Source organism: Perca fluviatilis, chromosome 8 (assembly GCF_010015445.1).
Source record: "Perca fluviatilis chromosome 8, GENO_Pfluv_1.0, whole genome shotgun sequence".
In the NCBI taxonomy this organism is placed as follows: domain Eukaryota; kingdom Metazoa; phylum Chordata; class Actinopteri; order Perciformes; family Percidae; genus Perca; species Perca fluviatilis.
In genome coordinates, this window is record NC_053119.1 from 3,833,288 (window position 1) to 3,855,435 (window position 22,148).

Below are 22,148 nucleotides of genomic sequence, written 5' to 3' on the forward strand. Positions count from 1 at the left end.
GGGGCGCGGTGTGCAGGAGAATCTGCAATGAACTAATGGCGGACTCATAAATTAAGTTTATTTGTCTTTAAAACCATTTATATAGGTTCCACCTTCCAGCAGGAGGCAGCCACCGATGACACGAAAAAAAGTCACTCCTACTCAAACAAAGTGATGGGCACAAAAACACACACAACCACCTAACTCAGGATTGCAAAGGCTGACAAAGACAAACTTTTTGTTTATCAGTGTTTTTTTGCCCCCAACGGCTCCTTCCAGGCAGCGCTGCACTAGGATTAGGCACTGGTTATGGTTAGGGTTAGGGTTAGGTGCCTTGAAGTCAAGGGACCTTTTTCCCAGCAGACATGTTGACTTGTCATAGTAGGAAAAGCACAGCTGAGATTGATAACCTTAACGATGGCTCAGTTCCATCAAGTGTCCCAGTAAGATATTTCAGTGAGTCAGCATGCACAATACCAGTCCTCCAAAGTACCCCTAGGGGGACACATACCCCCTGCAGTCCTCCGGAGTACCCCTAGGGGGCATTGACAATGCATAAGCCTGAGTAGTGTAGTACATGTTTATAACAGGCTGCATTTGAGCATTAAATATTTGAAAATTATTTGAATATTAAAAAAACTAACAAATGAAATTCGAATGGTATTATAGAGGAAGATTGACAGCTCTAGCGTCGATATAGCGTATCTCTTTAAGAGAATAGCATAGCCGGTGTGTGTGATTTAAATTTTGAAAAACCCATTAATTTCCATTCTTATTTATCTCAGGAAACTTTATAGGTAAAGTAGGTCTAGACCACACTCTATACTTTACAGAGACCCAACAATTCACCCCAAAAGCAAGCAGTTGGTGCGACAGCTGCGAGGAAAAACCTCCTTAATATAACGTCTTCTTCCTGCAGCTGTTCTGCTCTGATTCCTCATCTCAACACACCAAACTTGATTTAAAAACGGGCTAAACAAAGCGAAGTCAATTGTCCTTGGTTCTGTAAAGATTTTCACAGTTGTTCATAGCGCAGAGTTGGCGCCAAACAGGCTGTAACCTTTTTTTTTATTTCTGCAAGAAAGGTCCCAGCTTGTTGTTTTTGTGAGTCAGTAAATTCAGCCGCTGTGGCAAAATCAATATTTACTGTATGTATCCAAGGCCTCTTTGGTCAGCCGTCCTCCCTGGACCGACACACACACACACACACACACACACACACACACACACACACACACACACACACATTAGGAATCACAGACGAATTTCCATTTAAAAAGTCACTGAGGCTATAACACACAATGTTCCCCTGCTCAAAGATAAATCAGGGCTGGAACAGGCCCATAACAGTCCAGAGGGATGATGAAGGGCGTCTGACCTTCTCCTCATAAACGTGACGACCTGATTGAAGCAGCTACAGCGTGAGACCAACACCAACATTAGCTACAAAAGAGAGCGCCATGCACTCGCTTGATGGGCGCTACTGGTGCGTGCCTATAGCCTACTCCTGGTTGCTTGGCAACAGTAAACTGAAATTCTCCGGTGCTACCTTATAGCACGTCTTAAAAGTTACTTCAGAGGTCTCGTTAAGTCACAAGAACGATGTTTTTGGATTTAAAAGTATTTATTTCTCGATAAAAGTAACAAAATATATGAGATAAAATGCCAAACATATCCGATATATACAGAAATACGATGTCCTGAAGCGTTTTCCACCGTCTTGAATTATTTTCTTCGACTCGAGCCACTGACCTACATCACGCTGCCCTCATGCTGCCTTCACTCCGATTGGCTGTCGCATCGCTCAGCATTTGCATAAAATAGACTTCTTGTCTATTTCGGCCCCGCCTTGCTCGTGGCAGCGGCGAGCTCGTCGCTTGTCGCTGGCAAACGGCCACTCCCGTTGAAAATGAACGGCAGCCTGTCGCTCTGTCTCTGTCTCTGGTAGCTAGTGGGACTGAGGGGTTAGTCCGAACGTGTCCTCGGGTCAGATCTGTGTTCAAGCGATTAGGTGGCGACGCATAGAGTGCTAGGTAGCATCAAAATGGCGCCATAGGAGCTACGGGTTGTGAAGAGAGGCTTACCCCCCTGAGAAAAACTGACCAACCCCCCCCTCAACTGGGACCCGAGCTCCTCTCCACCAGAAGGTGCAATGAGTTTGGGTCTGTTTTCATAACCAAAATTGATCAAATCAGATTAAACATTAGCCTAGAAATCTAGACGCACCCTAGTGGCAGTAATTTATTTTACGGCCATAGGGACTCTCCGTTGACTTGCGAGCTGGAAAAACCAAATTTCCCAGACCCAACATCTGGATTTGGGTCTGGCTTTTCAGGCTAACTGAACATAATATCTCAAAAACACATCACTCAGCAACCAGAACCAATAACTACAAGAACATTAAACCTGATTTCTAACTTCAGTTTGATCGATACTGAAACTCTTAATAAAACAAAGCCTCACCTCCTCCAATTGCAAACTAGATACTCTACCCACCGACTTGGGTGTTGGGGTGTTATTTTGTGTCTCTGGTGCTTCCACACGCATACAAACTTGGAAAAAAGACCATCCATGGTGTTCTGAGTGAGATACGGTTTCTGAATGTGTCCTGCCTTCAGTCTCAGGGTGAACTGGTCAAAATCTGCACGGCTTTCTACGTCAGTAGCCGAGATGAGGGGCCTAGGGGGCTAACCGTTAGCATGCTAGCTCGTTCTCAGTGGCAAAACACTGCTACAACACACACTAGTTCACCATAATCTCCAAAAGAACTACTTCCATGTCCTGTTCTGCAGGTATTCAACGCAAAGTGTGAAGTGCGCCCTCGTTTAGAAGAAGTCTCCCGGCTAATCCTGCCTTGTACAGGCCGAAGTTGGAGAAACATCAGCTAGCTCATGTAGTCTTACCTAGCTACTGAGCATGTGCGACTAGCAACAAAGATGTTACAGCAGTGAGAGGTCTCACTCTGTAGCTAAAACAGAGACCTGAACACTGGGTGAAAAGAGGAGCTGCAGCAATGTGCAGTACAACAAAAATATGGTGTTGAAAAATTAAACCATGTAAACCTATTCTGGTACAACCTCAAAATACAATTATGAACCTGAAAATGAGCAGAATATGGGCGCTTTAAAAAATGAATGATCTCTGTTACTGGAACGCTATCACTTTTCATTTAAGACAGTTTATTTAAAACAATTATTCTCCTCAAACAGATGGAATTAGAAATAAAGGCCTGGCTCTAACAAAAGCCAGCTTCAAATAAAAGCCTGGTACCTTCTGCAGTTCAGGTAAATAAAGGCCCCGGTTTTTATTTGAGGAATTACAGTAAATATGTGTCTTGTGTTTTTAAAGACAACACTTCTTGAGGCTTTCCACTTGAGGGATCTAAATTTGTCTTTGAAATCATTATTGATATTGTAAAACTCTACGCTCTGCCAGTGAGCTGCGAGGACAGTTGGTGTTTGGGTACGCTAATGGCACTGAAAGAAAATCAGGCATCTTTAAATAAAAACGCTCTGCTCTTTTAACATCAATTAGATGTCACTGCCTCAAGGGTGTTTTTGCAAAGGCCTGATTAAAAACCAAATGTTTTTGTTTCCCTCTTCTCTTCAGGACTCTGGGCTACAAGAACCGATACGTTCGAGTTCCTGACGGCCACTTCTGGATCGAGGGCGATCATCACGGACACAGTCTGGACAGCAACAGCTTCGGACCGGTATGAGTGTTACACATCCAGTGGGGTAGTCTACGTGATACGCAGGTATACGCAGTATAGCCACTAAGAAAGCTCCAGGATTTCCATATACCCACCTAAAAATGTGCAATGGCACATAACAACATACTTTCCATTATATGTTTGATATATTTTTGAATTGTCATCTATGTTTTCCTTCACATAGGCTGAATACAGGTATTTCCATTGAGAATTGGTGCATTAAAGTGTATCAAAATGCAGAAAATTTAGTCTTTGACGCTCAAAATTTCCTTGGGGGAGCAGACCCAGACGCCCCACTTTGATATGTCCATTCTGGTCCATATATTTATGTAGAACAGTATACCCGCTAAAATACATTAGACTACACCACTGTACACATCCAATTAGCAGTCCCTCCAGAAAAACGCGATTATGCGATCGCATAACTCAACGCATAATCAGCCAAAGTACGCATATTCATGCGGGGGGGCATTTTCAATGCCGCACTTTTGCCGCATAAATTGCCGATTTCCGCGCAAAATATGCGGGGCTTGCATGATTTCATAACCCCCGCATTTTCGTTGCAAAAAAAGTCCCGTAATATATCTTAACAGAAAGTTGAAAAAATGTTGCGTTTACTTCACACAAGAGCAGCCGTTTTCCCCTGTTGCCATGGGAACGTTATGAAGTGATGTCATTATGTGACGTGAACATCATCGTAAAGCAGCGTGTTGGAGGTTGAATTTGACATCCTACTTTGAGTCTCTTAAGTTGGTATCCAATCAGAAAGCTATCTTAATATCTGCTGTCTATATTATTAACGATTTTGTTCTCTTTTGTATCTTTTATTTCCCTCAGTTGAGACTATTACTTTTATTTTTACTTTAATATTATATTATTTGTATATATTTTTGTATCTTATTTGTTTACTTATTGCAATGACTGAATATCTGTAAACTATTTTTGGAAATTAAGTTTAAAAAAAGCAGGTTGTTGGGGGGGGGGGGGATATCACTTTTTCTTCTCTTTTTCATCAAACCGCAGTTTTTGCAAGTTCCTGCAATTTCATCGCATAAAATTGCATAAATATCATATAACATATTCCATCGCATTTTTTAAGAAAACGTGCCGCATAATCAAGCATTTTTGCCCGCGACAATCACAAAAAAACTCTGCGTTTTTCTGGAAGAACTGATTAGGCGATCAACACTGTACTTCCCCATAGTTTTTTTTATAAAATATAACTGACAGTTTACCCTCCGCTTAGGCTGCATGACCGATTCAGAACCGCTGCATAGTTACACAACGATAAACGACAATGAAATAACCATAAAAGAGATTGTAACTAAACTGTAAAGACGTCTCTGTGTCCAACGCATGGATGTATAATAAAACCTGGATACAGCGATGGAGGCTGAGCCTGGTTCATTCCTCTAAGAGTCGCTCAGTGGTAGCCTGACCAGCCAGACCCCACATCCAGATGTGAGGTCTGGGAACTCACCATTGGTCAGGGCTCAATCCGAGGGGGCGGGAAAAACGGTTGTCTTTCAGATTCCCTCTGCTACAATACATAGGATAGCGCTCCAACCAATCAGAGCAACGCTAGTTAATAGATTAAACTTTAAACTCTGAACACATCTTCCTTTTTTAAGAATGACTTCAGAGCCGTTCTTTGTTCTTTTCTCAAAGAAAAGCTGAACTCCAAGTCTTCCAGAAGACCTCTGTTCACCAGCAGCAGCAGCAGCCATAAGCCCCGCCCACCGACTCTATACACAATGTGATTGGCCTGACTAGAGTTTGGTTTTTTTCCAGCTCCAAGCCAACGGAGAGTTGCTAGGCGACCCTGGCTGCAAATTACATTTGCTGCCGCTAGGGTGCGTCTAGATTTCTAGGCTAGCTCAGTGGCGCGTGATGATTTAATTGTGCGGCTCTTCTAGACTTACCAAATGTTGCCGGACCGAATGGATCACATTCTGAAAGTGAAATTAGTCATTTTGCGGGGGGGGGAGGGAGAGCATGTGACATGTGATATTCTGTTGGGTAGTTTAATCGACAGCGATGCATCATGGTCTATAAGATCATCGAATGTTTGTAGCGTCGCTGTCCTGTGGGAATCCATGTATCATTCCTTCATTCGTTTTCTCAATGCTCATTTCCAAAACCAAAATTAAATTCAAATTATTTTATTTAATTTATTTATTATTTAATTAAAATTATTAAAATTGATATTTTCAACTGATGCAAATTTAGATTTTTTTTTTTTTATTTCTTTATTTAAAAGGGGACAACACACAATAATCAACATGAGCACCAAGTCCAACATGTGAATGTGCCAGATTTTAGCCATACAGCCTAATGTTCAACTGCAGTCCCTATAGCAGGTAGATGGCTTAAAACAACAGATACGCTACAACAACTCAACAAATACACATAAAATAAGATAGACATAAAGGCATAGACTTTGAAAGTAAAAATGACACAACCACTAGTCCAGATCAGGACCACTGGCAGGTTGATGGCATGAGAAAAACATATAACTAAGTAACACACACAGTAGTCACAGAAAATAACTCAACACACAGCCATTAATGTCTAAACCGCTGGCAACAAAAGTCAGTCCACCCCTATGTTAAATTCCCATAGAGGCAGGCAGATGTTTATTTTTAAAGGCCAGTTATTTCATGTATCCAGGATACTATGCATCCTGATAAAGTTCCCTTGGCCTTTGGAGTTAAAATAGCCCCACATCATCACATACCCTTCACCATACCCCCACATCATCACATACCCTTCACCATACCCCCACATCATCACATACCCTTCACCATACCCCCACATCATCACATACCCTTCACCATACCCCCACATCATCACATACCCTTCACCATACCCCCACACATCATCACATACCCTTCACCATACCCCCACATCATCACATACCCTTCACCATACCCCCCACATCATCACATACCCTTCACCATACCCCCCACATCATCATATATCCTTCACCTAGAGATTGGCATGGGGTACTTTCCATAAAATCATCTCTCGATGCAAATCAAACCAGCTACGAATGATGCACGGATTTGTGAGAGCCACGTATCTCTGATGGTGTCAGAACAACAACCCTGTCTTCAGCTTTGTGTCGATGCATTTTCCGGCTGATTCCAGGAGGCTTTCTAGAGACTTTATGTAGCTTAAGAAGGAGGAGAATTTCCTCAACACAAAAAGGAACGCCTTCATCCTTCAGTTTATCGCAAACATTCAACATCAGCACATCCGCAGACGGGAGAACCGTCATCTGAAAAGTAACTAGAGCTCTGTGTGGGAAGACGAGTGTGTTACAGATCTGGATGTTTTTGACAGACGCTGCAGCTTCTCCTCCGAACATAAAGATTTCATTAACACCAACGCTTCAGGCTTCTCTGGTGCAGAAAGAGAGTATTAACATCCACACACTGACTCCTCTCTGCGTGCTGTTTGTAGTGTGGCCCCTCTGGTATTGTGCGGTATGAAATTTTCAGCAGCAAATGTTTCCTGTTTGCTATGGATGGCGCATCACAGGCCAGACAGGAGGCTCATATCTCCGGCTGAAAGGAATCTAAAGGGAGGAAAGCCCCTCAGATCTAAAACCCAGAACGTGTGGACAAACGGCTCAGCAGAGCAGCTCTGGCTTTACAGTTTCCAGGGTCTCTCCCTGTCATTATAAGTCTTGGGTGCAGAGCACGAGCCATTCCTGGCAGCACCAAATCCAAATTAATGTCAAAAAGCACGAACTGAGAAAGACTTTTCAGATCTAATGAGAGGGAGTTAGATTTTGTGTGCCAGTGGCATGTACTTCCGTATGCCATATCAGACTGATGTAATGAAGTGGCGTGTGTATGACATGTCAATTCTTATGCCATTATTGGCGCGTTATCAAGGCGCATTCTCATTTTTTAGCGTGTTTATCGTCGCTGTTTGGCCTCCATTGACTTACACTGCCTTGCGATTGTGTGTGAATTGACGCCGGAGCGAGTAGCATGAAAGGGCGAAAATCTGCGTAGGGAGATTGGTCGGGGGGTGGAGGATGGGTCAAACACTGTTTTCCTAAATCCAACCCAGTTGTTCTTTTCCTTAACCCAACCCGCGTGTGACGTAGCCTCACGATAACACGCCACTTGGCTTTAGGAAAGCGTGGCACATGCCAGGACATGCCACTCCCCGGCTGCCACATGCCACTTACAAATCTAACTCCTACTGGATGTAATGGTTGTAGTTGGAGTTTTGTCTTTAAAGGTGCAATACGTAATCCTGACAGCTAGCGTTCAAAATAGTTACTGCACTTACATCTGACAGCTTAATGGGTAATTTCCTTTTTTTATCAACCTGGACCCTACATTTTCCCATGCGTTTGGTGTCTGAGTAGCTAATGTGAACAAAGCTCTTTCCAGGCTGAAATGTAATCTTAATGCAATTGTGCGCCTTCAATTTCTGTCCACTACAAGTTCTGTTTTTGCCGCTGAAATGCTGAGATTATAATTCTAAGTGTCTGACAACATTATGGAAAGGATCCCTACAAAGATAGACCTTTTAGTTAAAGAGTAAGATCCTTTTAGTTTAACATGAAACAGCCATCACAGAAAATCACCATCACCAAACTCCACCAGACTCCATGTAAATAATCAGGACTTTTAGCGTGTATAGAGCCAGCATATCTCCACCAGACTCCATGTAAATAATCAGGACTTTTAGCGTGTATAGAGCCAGCATATCTCCACCAGACTCCATGTAAATAATCAGGACTTTTAGCGTGTATAGAGCCAGCATATCTCCACCAGACTCCATGTAAATAATCAGGACTTTTAGCGTGTATAGAGCCAGCATATCTCCACCAGACTACATGTAAATAATCACTACTTTTAGCGTGTATAGAGCCAGCATATTTCCACCAGACTCCATGTAAATAATCACTACTTTTAGCTTGTATAGAGCCAGCATATCTCCACCAGACTCCATGTAAATAATCAGAACTTTTAGCGTGTATAGAGCCAGCATATTTCCACCAGACTCCATGTAAATAATCACTACTTTTAGCTTGTATAGAGCCAGCATATCTCCACCAGACTCCATGTAAATAATCAGGACTTTTAGCGTGTATAGAGCCAGCATATCTCCACCAGACTACATGTAAATAATCACTACTTTTAGCGTGTATAGAGCCAGCATATTTCCACCAGACTCCATGTAAATAATCACTACTTTTAGCGTGTATAGAGCCAGCATATCTCCACCAGACTCCATGTAAATAATCAGAACTTTTAGCGTGTATAGAGCCAGCATATCTCCACCAGACTCCATGTAAATAATCAGAACTTTTAGCGTGTATAGAGCCAGCATATCTCCACCAGACTCCATGTAAATAATCAGAACTTTTAGCGTGTATAGAGCCAGCATATCTCCACCAGACTCCATGTAAATAATCAGGACTTTTAGCGTGTATAGAGCCAGCATATCTCCACCAGACTCCATGTAAATAATCAGGACTTTTAGCGTGTATAGAGCCAGCATATCTCCACCAGACTCCATGTAAATAATCAGGACTTTTAGCGTGTATAGAGCCAGCATATCTCCACCAGACTCCATGTAAATAATCAGGACTTTTAGCGTGTATAGAGCCAGCATATCTCCACCAGACTCCATGTAAATAATCAGGACTTTTAGCGTGTATAGAGCCAGCATATCTCCACCAGACTCCATGTAAATAATCAGGACTTTTAGCGTGTATAGAGCCAGCATATCTCCATCAGACTAGCGTTCAAAATAGTTACTGCTGTCCAAATTCTGAATACTGGAAAGGGTCGTCTTCCCCCGGCCCCTCTGCACAGCTTCACCCAAGCTAATCAAAACGTGAGCTAATATAAAAACATTTCATTGATTTCCATAATATGAAGGCTGCGTTTACCGGCGCATAAAACAGTGTTAGTAGAGTTGTGTTTATTTACTGGACGCAGTAGTAACCCAAGAACCAGCACAATTATCCCAGGCAGTGAAGCAAAATATTTGTTAATGTCATGAATGATCAGCTACAACCAAATGGTTTCTCAGGATAATGAAGCGTAAAACGGCTTTACCCTTTGCGACTGTCAACACAACCTGTTAGCGCATCCTGAGGCGCTCTTTAAAGGTGCACAACACCTTCGGTAATTCATAACATTTAGAGGCCTGGATTTAGTAAGTACAAATGCATTGTAAGATCTCAACATCCTGAAGATGTAACAGATTTATTTAAATCAATAACACAAACTATGAAGTCAAGACTGACCTTATTATGGTAATTTTTTAACATGGACCCTTGAATCTTTGAAGTTGGTCCGGTATTGAGCGAGAGCGCTGTAACCGGTAGCCGTGAAACAAGCTGTAATGTAACCCTACAGGACAGATGTTCAGCATCAGTCAGCGTCCACTAAAAGTTGTATTTTTGCCGCTGACAGACTCAGATTATTATTCTAAATGTTGGACAACATTATGGAAAGGATCCCTACAGAGATGGACCTTTTAGTTAAAGAGTAAGATCCTTTTAGTTTATCATGAAACAGCCCCGAAATCACCATCACCAAACTCCACCAGACTCCATGTAAATAATCAGGACTTTTAGCGTGTATAGAGCCAGCATATCTCCACCAGACTCATGGTAAAATAATCAGGACTTTTAGCGTGTATAGAGCCAGCATATCTCCACCAGACTCATGGTAAAATAATCAGGACTTTTAGCATGTATAGAGCCAGCATATCTCCACCAGACTCATGGTAAAATAATCAGGACTTTTAGCGTGTATAGAGCCAGCATATCTCCACCAGACTCATGGTAAAATAATCAGGAATTTTAGCGTGTATAGAGCCAGCATATCTCCACCAGACTCCGTGTAAATAATCAGGACTTTTAGCGTGTATAGAGCCAGCATATCTCCACCAGACTCCATGTAAATAATCAGGACTTTTAGCGTGTATAGAGCCAGCATATTTCCACCAGACTCCATGTAAATAATCAGGAATTTTAGCGTGTATAGAGCCAGCATATCTCCACCAGACTCCATGTAAATAATCAGGACTTTTAGCGTGTATAGAGCCAGCATATTTCCACCAGACTCCGTGTAAATAATCAGGACTTTTAGCGTGTATAGAGCCAGCATATCTCCACCAGACTCCATGTAAATAATCAGGACTTTTAGCGTGTATAGAGCCAGCATATCTCCACCAGACTCATGGTAAAATAATCAGGACTTTTAGCGTGTATAGAGCCAGCATATCTCCACCAGACTCCATGTAAATAATCAGGACTTTTAGCGTGTATAGAGCCAGCATATCTCCACCAGACTCCATGTAAATAATCAGGACTTTTAGCGTGTATAGAGCCAGCATATTTCCACCAGACTCCATGTAAATAATCAGGACTTTTAGCGTGTATAGAGCCAGCATATCTCCACCAGACTCCATGTAAATAATCAGGACTTTTAGCGTGTATAGAGCCAGCATATCTCCACCAGACTCCATGTAAATAATCAGGACTTTTAGCATGTATAGAGCCAGCATATTTCCACCAGACTCCATGTAAATAATCAGGACTTTTAGCGTGTGTAGAGCCAGCATGTATTCACATGTATGCTGTTTGACCAAAAAACAAATATCACCAATACTAACGGAGGGGAAAGAATAAAACAATCTTATTTTTTCTTTTTTCTTAAAATTAGGCCCTATGTTCCCACAGCCCTATGTTCCCACAGCCCAATGGTCCCACAGTCCTATGTTCCAACAGCCCAATGGTCCCACAGCCCTATGTTCCCACATTTCTAGGACATTTTCAAAATGATGTCTTGTGTTCCTACATTCCCCTCAATTTAAGCCCTATCCTCCCACAACACTTTTATGAAAAAAAGGAAATGTGGGAACATAGGGCCTAATTTTCAGTGAAAAAATAAAATCTTAGAAATGTGGGAACATAGGCACGCTCCCCCCAAGACAAAGTTATGATCAGACTCGGTTGTTTTTCTAACCAGAGAAGCATCCGTCAATGAACACAACACCAGACCTATTGAATTCACACACAAAAAAACACGGTTTAAGCAGCAGTTCAGACCTCAGGAACCAGACTACATTTTTTCCTTTTTTTTATACTTACGTGTCATCTGCGCTAAATGTCAGAAAATGAATCTTCAGAAACGTTTACCAGGTGGTGTAAATGTTGCAGTCTTTCTGTGTCTCTGTGCATTGGATTGTACTATAAAGTGGGGTTGAAGAACGACTGTCAGCTTCCATCCCTCCTAACAGACATCACAAAATCACATTATGTCTTTATTCTCACTGAATGGCTGAAGCTGCGGTGGCATCTCGCCAGGCCTCCACTCCGTTATGTTTCTTTTATGGGAGGAAAACGTCACGTCACGCTACGCACTTACATCTGACAGCTTAATGGGTAATTTCCTTTTTTTTATCAACCTGGACCCTACATTTTCCCATGCGTTTGGTGTCTGAGTGGCTAATGTGAACAAAGCTCTTTCCAGGCTGAAATGTAATCTTAATGCAATTGTGTGCCTTCAATTTCTGTCCACTAAAAGTTCTGTTTTTGCCGCTGAAATGCTGAGATTATAATTCTAAGTGTCTGACAACATTATGGAAAGGATCCCTACAGAGATAGAACTTTTAGTTAAAGAGTAAGATCCTTTTAGTTTAACATGAAACAGCCCCGAAATCACCATCACCAAACTCCACCAGACTCCATGTAAATAATCAGGACTTTTAGCGTGTATAGAGCCAGCATATCTCCACCAGACTCCATGTAAATAATCAGGACTTTTAGCGTGTATAGAGCCAGCATATTTCAACCAGACTCCATGTAAATAATCAGGACTTTTAGCATGTATAGAGCCAGCATATTTCAACCAGACTCCATGTAAATAATCAGGACTTTTAGCGTGTATAGAGCCAGCATATATCCACATGTAAATGGGTGAATTAAGGGTTTATTTCAACCAAACCAGAGTGGTGATTGTTGGAACAGTGGAAAGACGAACCAAGACTATGACAAATGTAATTTGCAGCCAGGGTCAGTCTAGCAACTCTCCGTTGGCTTGCGAGCTGGAAAAACCAAACTCTAGTCAGGCCAATCACATCGTGTATAGAGTCGGTGGGCGGGGCTTATGGCTGCTGCTGGTGCTGGTGAACAGAGGTCTTCTGGAAGACTTGGAGTTCAGCTTTTCTTTGAGAAAAGAACAAAGAACGGCACTGAAGTCATTCTTAAAAAAGGAAGATGTGTTCAGAGTTTAAAGTTGAAGCTATCAAGCGTTGCTCTGATTGGTTGTAGCGCTATCCTATTGCATGCAGAGGCAATTTGAAAGACAACCGTTAATCCCGCCCCCTCGGATTGAGCCCTGACCAATGAAGAGTTCCCAGACCCAACATTTGGATGTGGGTCTGGCTTGTCAGGCTAGTTCCCATCAGTCACTTAGACACAACAACGGGAAAATAGGTTCCAGGTTGAAATTAAAAAAAACAAATTTACCCAAATATTCATACCAGGACCCATGAGTAACACCATTAAATCAGTGGGGTATATTCAGGATGTATCCCATCCAGCGAGGAGGTCTCATTTGAATAATATATTCTTTTTGAATGTGCGCCTGCAGTGTTTCGCTGCCACCCACCACACAGACTTTTCACTCAGAAACACATCAGCTCCCACAAATGATGCTCTCAGCCTATGGGTTGATCAGAAATAGTCCAAAACATACACCCACAACCTCTGCATACAGTAACAGAACAGTGGGAGCTCTGTGTGGAGTGTGAGTCTTTTTTACTTTTCTCAAAGTTTTTCGTGTCGAGCGTTGAATAGCTTTGTTTCCCAAGAAATTCAAAACTTTAAAAAATATGCGAGAGCGTCTGGGTAGCTCACCTGGTAGAGCGCGCACCCATATCACCTCTCCTTGACGCTGCAGCCGTGGGTTTGACCCCGACCTGCGGCCCTTTGCTGCATGTCATTTCCCATCTCTGTCCCCTTTCATGTCTTCAGCTTTCCTATAAAAAATAAAGGCCGAAAATGCCCCAGAATTTGCGAAATGGAGGAAAACTCTGAACTCGTTAAACAGACGAGATTTCACGTCAGTCGACCTCACTCTGTTGAGAAGTATGGCCTATTACAGCGTCTTTAAGGTCCAATAAATATGATTTTTACTGAGCCCAAAGCGGAAAATGACCACATTACATCTGTGGGGGGTTAATTAAAGTGGGTGATCGATCCCAGTGAGTCAGCCAGCTGCTGAGATTTCTGCCTCTCAGAGCTACCGTACTCATCCTGATCTGGATGTTAACACGGGAAGAACGAAACCAATCAACCACAGAAAGTGCTGAAGAGAAACAGTAGGAACTAAAGGATAAGCCAAAGAACTAGATACGTTAACAGTGAATCACAAAGATAAAAATCAAACAAAGGAGACAAAGAGAGAGCTTAAGAACATTGAACTATAGTTGGAAAAGTAAGTTATTTAAGCATCCAAAAGCCCAATAAAAATGAAAGATTAACCAAGAAAGCATAGCAAGAACCAGCGAACCACATTAAAGGTCCTATGACATGCTGCTCTTTGGATGCTTAGTGGTCCCCTAATACTGTATCTGAAGTCTCTTTTATATAGACCTTAGTGGTCCCCTAATACTGTATCTGAAGCCTCTTTTATATAGACCTTAGTGGTCCCCTAATACTGTATCTGAAGTCTCTTTTATATAGACCTTAGTGGTCCCCTAATACTGTATCTGAAGTCTCTTTTATATAGACCTTAGTGGTCCCCTAATACTGTATCTGAAGTCTCTTTTATATAGGCCTTAGTGGTCCTCTAATACTGTATCTGAAGTCTCTTTTATATAGGCCTTAGTGGTCCCCTAATACTGTATCTGAAGTCTCTTTTATATAGGCCTTAGTGGTCCTCTAATACTGTATCTGAAGTCTCTTTTATATAGGCCTTAGTGGTCCCCTAATACTGTATCTGAAGTCTCTTTTATATAGACCTTAGAGCATGTGTGTGTAATTCAGGCCTGTGTGTAATGTGTGTAATAACAACATTGTAATTTCCCCTTGCGGGATTAATAAAGTATACATTATTATTACATTAACCAGTAAATGACAGAAGGGGTTCCTGAAAGCCAGAGCATTGCTCTCGGTGAAACTACTCCAGTTAAAAAGGGAACCGTGGAACCAAGAAACACAAGAAAGAACCAACTTGTATCATGTTTTTTTTTTTTAGATAAAGAGAATAAAAGAACAAAAAATGTCTGCCTACCCAACGTTAACAGCTTTTAGATCTGGTTTTATCCACATTCTGTGTTAGAAGTTGTAAGAAATGTGCATAATAAATTGGATTTAAATATGTCTTTATATCTCGCCCGCCCGTCTTAGTAGATATCATCTCGCTGACCTGCGTCTGAACTGCAGCAGATGAATATTAATCATTTCATTTCTTCATGTTATTAAACTGGGTCTTGACCTGCAGCTGTTGGCTCATTCTAAAGCCCCCTCCTCAGCCGTCGGGACCCCCCGAGATGTCGAATCAAACGTTTCCTCGTCTGTCTGCAGCCGGTCTCATGTTGGCCGGGTCACAACGCATTTTTTTTTTAATATAGACGCCAGCTTTTTTAGAGATAACAGGCGTCACTGAAACAGCATTTGACATTTTGCTGGCGCGCGTGTTCGACCTTATGCAAAGCTGCCCTTATTGAAGCAGTGAGGAAGATGTCAGACTGAGCTGATCTTGGGCTGTCAGATTGCCAGTTTTAATTAGCTCAGCTGTTGATGTCCGCAGGACTCTGGACCTGAGTGCGACTGTAAATCAAACTTCTTAAATTCTCAAAAATGAGCTTTTCCGTGCATATAGTGAAGCTCTTCGTCATATTTATTAGTCCATGTTTTTGTAGCTCCAATGAAATAGTTAAGAGCGGATGGGCTTATAACTTTAAAATACAATACTTTAAACCTCTGAGGACAAGAGACACACCGGCTCACACAACCAAAAAATGTTACAACATTTCATTTTAGACATTTATTTACTATTTTATTCATATATTACGCTACTTTTGTGAACCCAAGACTTTTGTAAAACTCATTTCAAACACCAAAACAATTGAGTGTTGGTTTGTTTTCACACATTTGTTTTTCACTTTTTCAAAAAAAATTCACTTTTTCCAAAAGAAATGTCACTTTTTTTTTTAAAAAAATTGTCACTTTTTTCAAAAGAAATGTCACTTCTTTTTTTTTTTATTCACTTTTTCCAAAAGAAATGTCACTTTTTTTTTTTTAAATTGTCACTTTTTTCAAAAGAAATGTCACTTTTTAAAAAAAAAATAGATTTTTTTAAAAAAAATTCACTTTTTTAAAAACAAATGTCAGTTTTTTCAAAAAAAATTCAATTTTTTCAAAAAAAATTCACTTTTTTCGATGTTTTGGGGATTTTTGCTGCCATTCTGTCGACGTTTTTGTTCTTTTTGACATTCTTTTATAAAAAAAAATTCTCCATTTGCCATAAAATTGAATAAATCCCCCAAATTCAATAAAAGTAGTGAACTGATCATATATTTTATATCCACGTTATGTTTTTTGAAAGTTTGGTAGAAATATCCAAATTATGAAATAAAAACTTTTTGAAAATGGTTCAGATTTGACCCGAGGACACCAGGAGAGTTAAGAAAACAACTTTGACACCAAAAAACAGCAGGCCTGTTACCTGTTGTTTAGTATGTGTGTTTTTTTATTTCCCAGGTGGCAGTGGGGCTGCTTCACGGTCGGGCCTCCCACATCATCTGGCCGCCAAATCGCTGGCAGCGAATCAAGCCGTCTCTGCCGGCAAACCGAGGGCCGCTGGACACCGAGGAAGAAGAGGGATGAAGACACACAAACACACAGTTTTTATGACTACAGTAGAGTGGGTATCGCCACTGATTTCCTGAATCCATTCAATTCCAACTCACATGGTCCCAATTTGATTTTGGATTTGATTTTATTCAATATATAGCTTGGATTAGGGATATTTCAGTTACCATACCAACTTTGCTTGGATATAAAAGAGAGTTTTTAGAGAACTAATGCTGTGATTTGTACAAGAAACTAGAGATGCAACCAATCCAGATTTTTGGGGTTTGGCCGAATACCGAATCCACTGGTTAAGATTCTGCCGAATACCGAATACCAACTCCTCCTCCAATCCTCAATCCATTAACACAGTAAACACATTAATGAAGTGAACAACGTCCACAGCCTCTAAAACAGTTAAATGTTACAACTTAATGTTGAATTCACACGCTCTTTTCACATCGTAGGACAGCACATCGCTATCGCCAGATGAGATGTTCACTAACCAGTCTATGATGAAGGCATGTTGGGTGGGTGAAATAAGAAAGCTAACGTTAGCTTACGAGCGGCAGCCGCTCCCACTGTAGGGAGACTCATTTACCGAGAGAACGGCTGACAGCCCGGGAGAGGCACTGTCTGGTTAACACCAGTTTTTAGCAGTGACTGTCCTTCCTTTGCCGTACCTGAAGTTGCTGCATTCTGGCTGCTGTCTGGAGATTCCTTCATGCACAACTCGTATTCTTTCTGATGTTTCGTACCAGATGTTGTAACAGCGGCCATGTTGTGTATAGTTTAGGGTCCTCGCCACCACCAGACCAATCAGCATTGAACAGATTGAACATGTAGCTGGACTTGAATGGCCTTCTTTTGACTGAAAGTTCTGCCGAACAACAACTTTATCTGCTCACCAGATCCATGTCCACTTCCTCACAGCCTACTGCTCACCAGATCCATGTCCACTTCCTCACAGCCTACTGCTCACCAGATCCATGTCCACTTCCTCACAGCCTACTGCTCACCAGATCCATGTCCACTTCCTCACAGCCTACTGCTCACCAGATCCATGTCCACTTCCTCACAGCCTACTGCATTGAACTCTCCACCTACGTAAACACCTTCCCGTAATCAACGGCACCGTCATTATGGCGACCAGCGTAGCGCGCGTTGGCATAAACCCAACCCCGTCAAAAAGCCCAATATTCAGCCGAAGCCGAAGCTGAATCCTGGATTCGGTGCATCCCTACAAGAAACCCCTCTAACCTGGTGCATTATTTAAAAATATGGAAGTTGTCGTTAGGAATTGGCCACAAAGACAGAAAATAATTGTATAAGATTAGTTTAGTGCAGAGGGTGTGATGCAGACGATTTACCCTAAAGACATAGATCTGTGAAAACGGCCATGCCAGTTCTTGCCTCGCCAAAAATTTGCCTAACTTTAGAGCGTTATTTAGCCTGTCATGGGTTCCTTAGATAGTCTAGTTCCATTTGATACCGATATCTTCAGTCTAGCTTTAAAACCCTTGTGTTGTCTTCCCGTCAACAATACAACTTTTAGTTTTTCTGGGTCAAAATTTAAAATTTAAACTTTTTTTCAACGTTTTGGCCGTCTTTTTTGACACTTTTGTCGCTTTACCCTGATGTTTTTTTAAGCTTTTCCTGATGTTTTTGTCACTTGTCAACATGTTTTAAGTTTTTTTTTTTGCGTTATTTTATCAATTATTTTCTTCAAATGCTATCAAATTTAACAAAACACCCAAATTCAATGAAATTATAGTGAACTGATCATTTATTTTACTTGTGAAGAGCGTTGTATGGAACCATCCACGTTGTTTATTTTTGCCAATATGGTTGAAAAAATGATGTAAATGTAAAAATGGGTCAAATTTGAAGATCTATTTGAATCTCAGCCCTACTTTAGTGGTGTCATCTGAACTGAAATGATGTGTCCGTTACTCTTTGGGAAATACAGACTTGTACACAGGTCATTGACTGAGTCATGAGATTGTTCAACTGCTTGTTATGTCAACTGTTAGACTGTGTATTGGTTTTGGTGTTATGTTAATTGTGCCACAGTCCGGTCGTTAGTTACCAGTGATAAACTTAAATAAAGGCTTTCATTGTACAAAATCTCGCCTCCATCTTTACATAGCGGGAGACCCAAGACATCGTTTCGTTTTTTTTTGCTGCTCGAGTAAAGGCTCTGACACACCAACCCGACAGCTGACAGTCGGCAGAAAAGGCAGTCGGACTGATGATTCGGCTCCCCGAGGTCCAAAAAGCGCGACTTGAGCGTACGTTCTGCGCGTGCCGGAGACATAACAGCAGGCGGCGCTAATCTGTATTGTCGCCCAAAAGATTTTAAAACGGAAATGACGAACGCATCACGTGGGGTCTGGCTTCTCCCGAATGTCAAAGCCAGACCATAATGGCGACTCGTTCGGAATACGATGTCGTAGTTTACGAAAATAGTTCACCGAAACGTGTTTCTGAAAACATTTTAAGCGAGAAATAGGCCGTGCAGTTGCTGAATGTCTGTTTTTTTGATAGATAAAGGTCAGTTTGAAAGGTTTTCGTCAGATTTTGAGAGGTTTGAGAGTGTTTTAACATAAATGCACTGATTCGCTAGTCAAGGGCTAGCGCTCCACCAATCAGATTGGTCATCGGGTCCGATTGCCCGCTGGCCAATTCAACAAGTCAAATCAGCCCAAATTAAAGCCGACGGCTCCTCCGACTGATGACAGCACTGAGCACACCGAACAGACTCGAGTCACCGACCTCGCCAGACTGTCCGACGGCCGATTATGGGGTTGGTGTGTCAGCGCCTTTTGGTGGGAATAGTTCATGTCACCAGAGCTTGATTTACACTGTCCAGTGAAACCATTAAAAGAGAAAAACTACATACAGACTGACTTATTGATATCTCTTTAAAAGTATCTATAACCTGGACCCTATTGTCCCATGCATTGGTTTCTAAGTGACTAATGTGAACAAAAGTCTGAATCTTTGAAATTAGTCCAGTATTAAGAAAGATTGTTGCAGTTAGCAGCGGCGAAACAAGTTGCGATGTAACATTAATGGGCAATTTCATCCACTAAAAGTTCTGTTGTTGCCGCTGACAGACTCAGATTATTATTCTAAGTGTCTGACAACATTATGGAAAGGATCCCTACAGAGATAGACCTTTTAGTTAAAGAGTAAGATCCTTTTAGTTTAACATGAAATCACCATCACCAAACTCCACCAGACTCCATGTAAATAATCACTACTTTTAGCGTGTATAAAGCCAGCATATCTCCACCATACTCCATGTAAATAATCAGGACTTTTAGCGTGTATAGAGCCAGCATGTCTCCACCAGACTCCATGTAAATAATCACTACTTTTAGTGTGTATAGAGCCAGCATATCTCCACCATACTCCATGTAAATAATCAGGACTTTTAGCGTGTATAGAGCCAGCATGTCTCCACCAGACTCCATGTAAATAATCAGGACTTTTAGAGTGTATAGAGCCAGCATATCTCCACCAGACTTCATGTAAATAATCAGGACTTTTAGAGTGTATAGAGCCAGCATATCTCCACCAGACTCCATGTTAATAATCAGGACTTTTAGCGTGTATAGAGCCAGCATATCTCCACCAGACTTCATGTAAATAATCAGGACTTTTAGAGTGTATAGAGCCAGCATATCTCCACCAGACTCCATGTAAATAATCAGGACTTTTAGCGTGTATAGAGCCAGCATATTTCCACCAGACTCCATGTAAATAATCAGGACTTTTAGCGTGTATAGAGCCAGCATATTTCCACCAGACTCCATGTAAATAATCAGGACTTTTAGCGTGTATAGAGCCAGCATATCTCCACATGTAAATGGGTGAATTAAAGTGCCCATATTATGTGTTATTTTGTGTCTCTGGTGCTTCCACACGCATACAAACTTGGAAAAAAAAATCCATCCATGGTGTTCTGAGTGAGATACGGTTTCTGAATGTCGAGCTGGTCAAAATCTGCACGGCTTTCTACGTCATCGGCTGAAACATTTGGTATATGCTAACCACTTTAGCTAATACCACATCAGCTAGCTGTTTCTCCAACTTCGGCCTGTACAAGGCAGGATTAGCCGGGAGACTTCTTCTAAACGAGGCCGCACTTCACACTTAGCGTGGAATACCTGCAGAACAGGGACATGGAAGTAGTTTTATACAATTTATTTTGTAGATTAGGGTGAATTTGTGTGTGTTTTGCCATTGAGAATGAGGTGGTTAACCGCTAGCAGCGCTAGCTAGTAGTCCTTACCTAGCTACTGAGCATGTGCGACTCCCAACAAAGATGTTACAGCAGTGAGACGCCTCACTCTGTAGCTAAAACAGAGAGCTCAACACACAGGGTGAAAAGAGGAGCTGCAGCAATGTGCAGTACAACTAAAATATGGTGTTTTTTGAAAATTAAACCATGTAAACCTATTCTGGTACAACCTCTAAATACAATTATGAACATGAAGATGAGCATAATATGAACACTTTAAGGGTTTATTTCAACCAAACCAAAGTGGTGATTGTTGGAACAGTGGAAAGATGAACCAAGACCGCAAAGTGTGTCTTATGATGATTAAATTACTGATTATTTACTGGTGGGTTTGGTGATTTCAGGGCTGTTTCATGTTAAACTAAAAGGATCTTACTCTTTAACTAAAAGGTCTATCTCTGCAGGGAGCCATCCCATAATGTTGTCAGACACTTAGAATAATAATCTGAGTCTGTCAGCGGCAAAAACAGAACTTTTAATGGATGAAATTGACCATTAATGTTACATTGCAACTTGTTTCTCCGCTGCCGACTGCAACAATCTTTCTTAATAATGGACTAATCTCAAAGATTGTTGCTCCCATCAGTCAGTTAGACACAAAAACATAGGAGAAATAGGGCCAAGGTTGAAAAACCACCCGCTAATTACCCTTCAAAGATGTTGCTATAGCAAAGCTTCTTTCATGTCTTTTTCTCTCAGCAAAACCTCTGTGTCCGTGACCTCTCGAGAGCTCTCGAGGATAACAGTGTGAATTCAATTATTTTCCAGAGCGACGGGGGGAAAACGATGTCTCTGTCATTATCTAAACATCTATTCCCGCTGTGCTTTTGTTTGTGCTGCTGGTGTTGTCGTCTGGAAGCAGAGGGCTGCAGGTCGTTCACACAGATTCGATGAATATTCCCTCCTTTATGAAATGCTCCGAGAGGACAAATGAGCCATTTAGCCTCTCACGACAACCAGGTTATCTCAAGTCTTAATTAAAATAGAGAAACCACACAAGACAAAACAGCCCAGCTGACGTCTGCGCGCCTCCCACAGCCGCTGAAAGGCGCCCGTCTTTTAAGAGGCGTGTCGCGGATTTGCATAAATCAAATTGAGGCAGCACTTGTGGTAAATTCAGTCAAATGGAGCTCTCAATTGTAGCTGTTGATTCTGCAACGCTAACAGCTGTGTCACAGCGTAATGGGACGCTGGGGGGCACAAGTAGGGCTAAATGCAAGTGTACTCACCCCCAGTTCCCCACTGAGGCAAACGCAGAACAGCGAGCTCACAGCTGCGTAATTAATTAACTCGAATGTGAT

The 22,148-nt window shown here is 41.6% G+C and overlaps 1 protein-coding gene across 1 annotated transcript in view; it reads left to right on the forward strand.

Moving 5' to 3' along the window:
- The window catches only part of immp2l (inner mitochondrial membrane peptidase subunit 2), a 204,841-nt gene extending 187,931 nt beyond the window's left edge, over positions 1-16,910 (forward strand). Inside the window, exons 5-6 of the mRNA XM_039809805.1 lie at positions 3,589-3,691; positions 16,449-16,910. Coding sequence (XP_039665739.1) covers positions 3,589-3,691; positions 16,449-16,574 — 229 coding nt within the window. The 3' untranslated portion in view covers positions 16,575-16,910. The remainder of the gene's footprint in view (positions 1-3,588; positions 3,692-16,448) is intronic.
- The last annotated feature ends 5,238 nt before the right edge of the window (positions 16,911-22,148 follow it).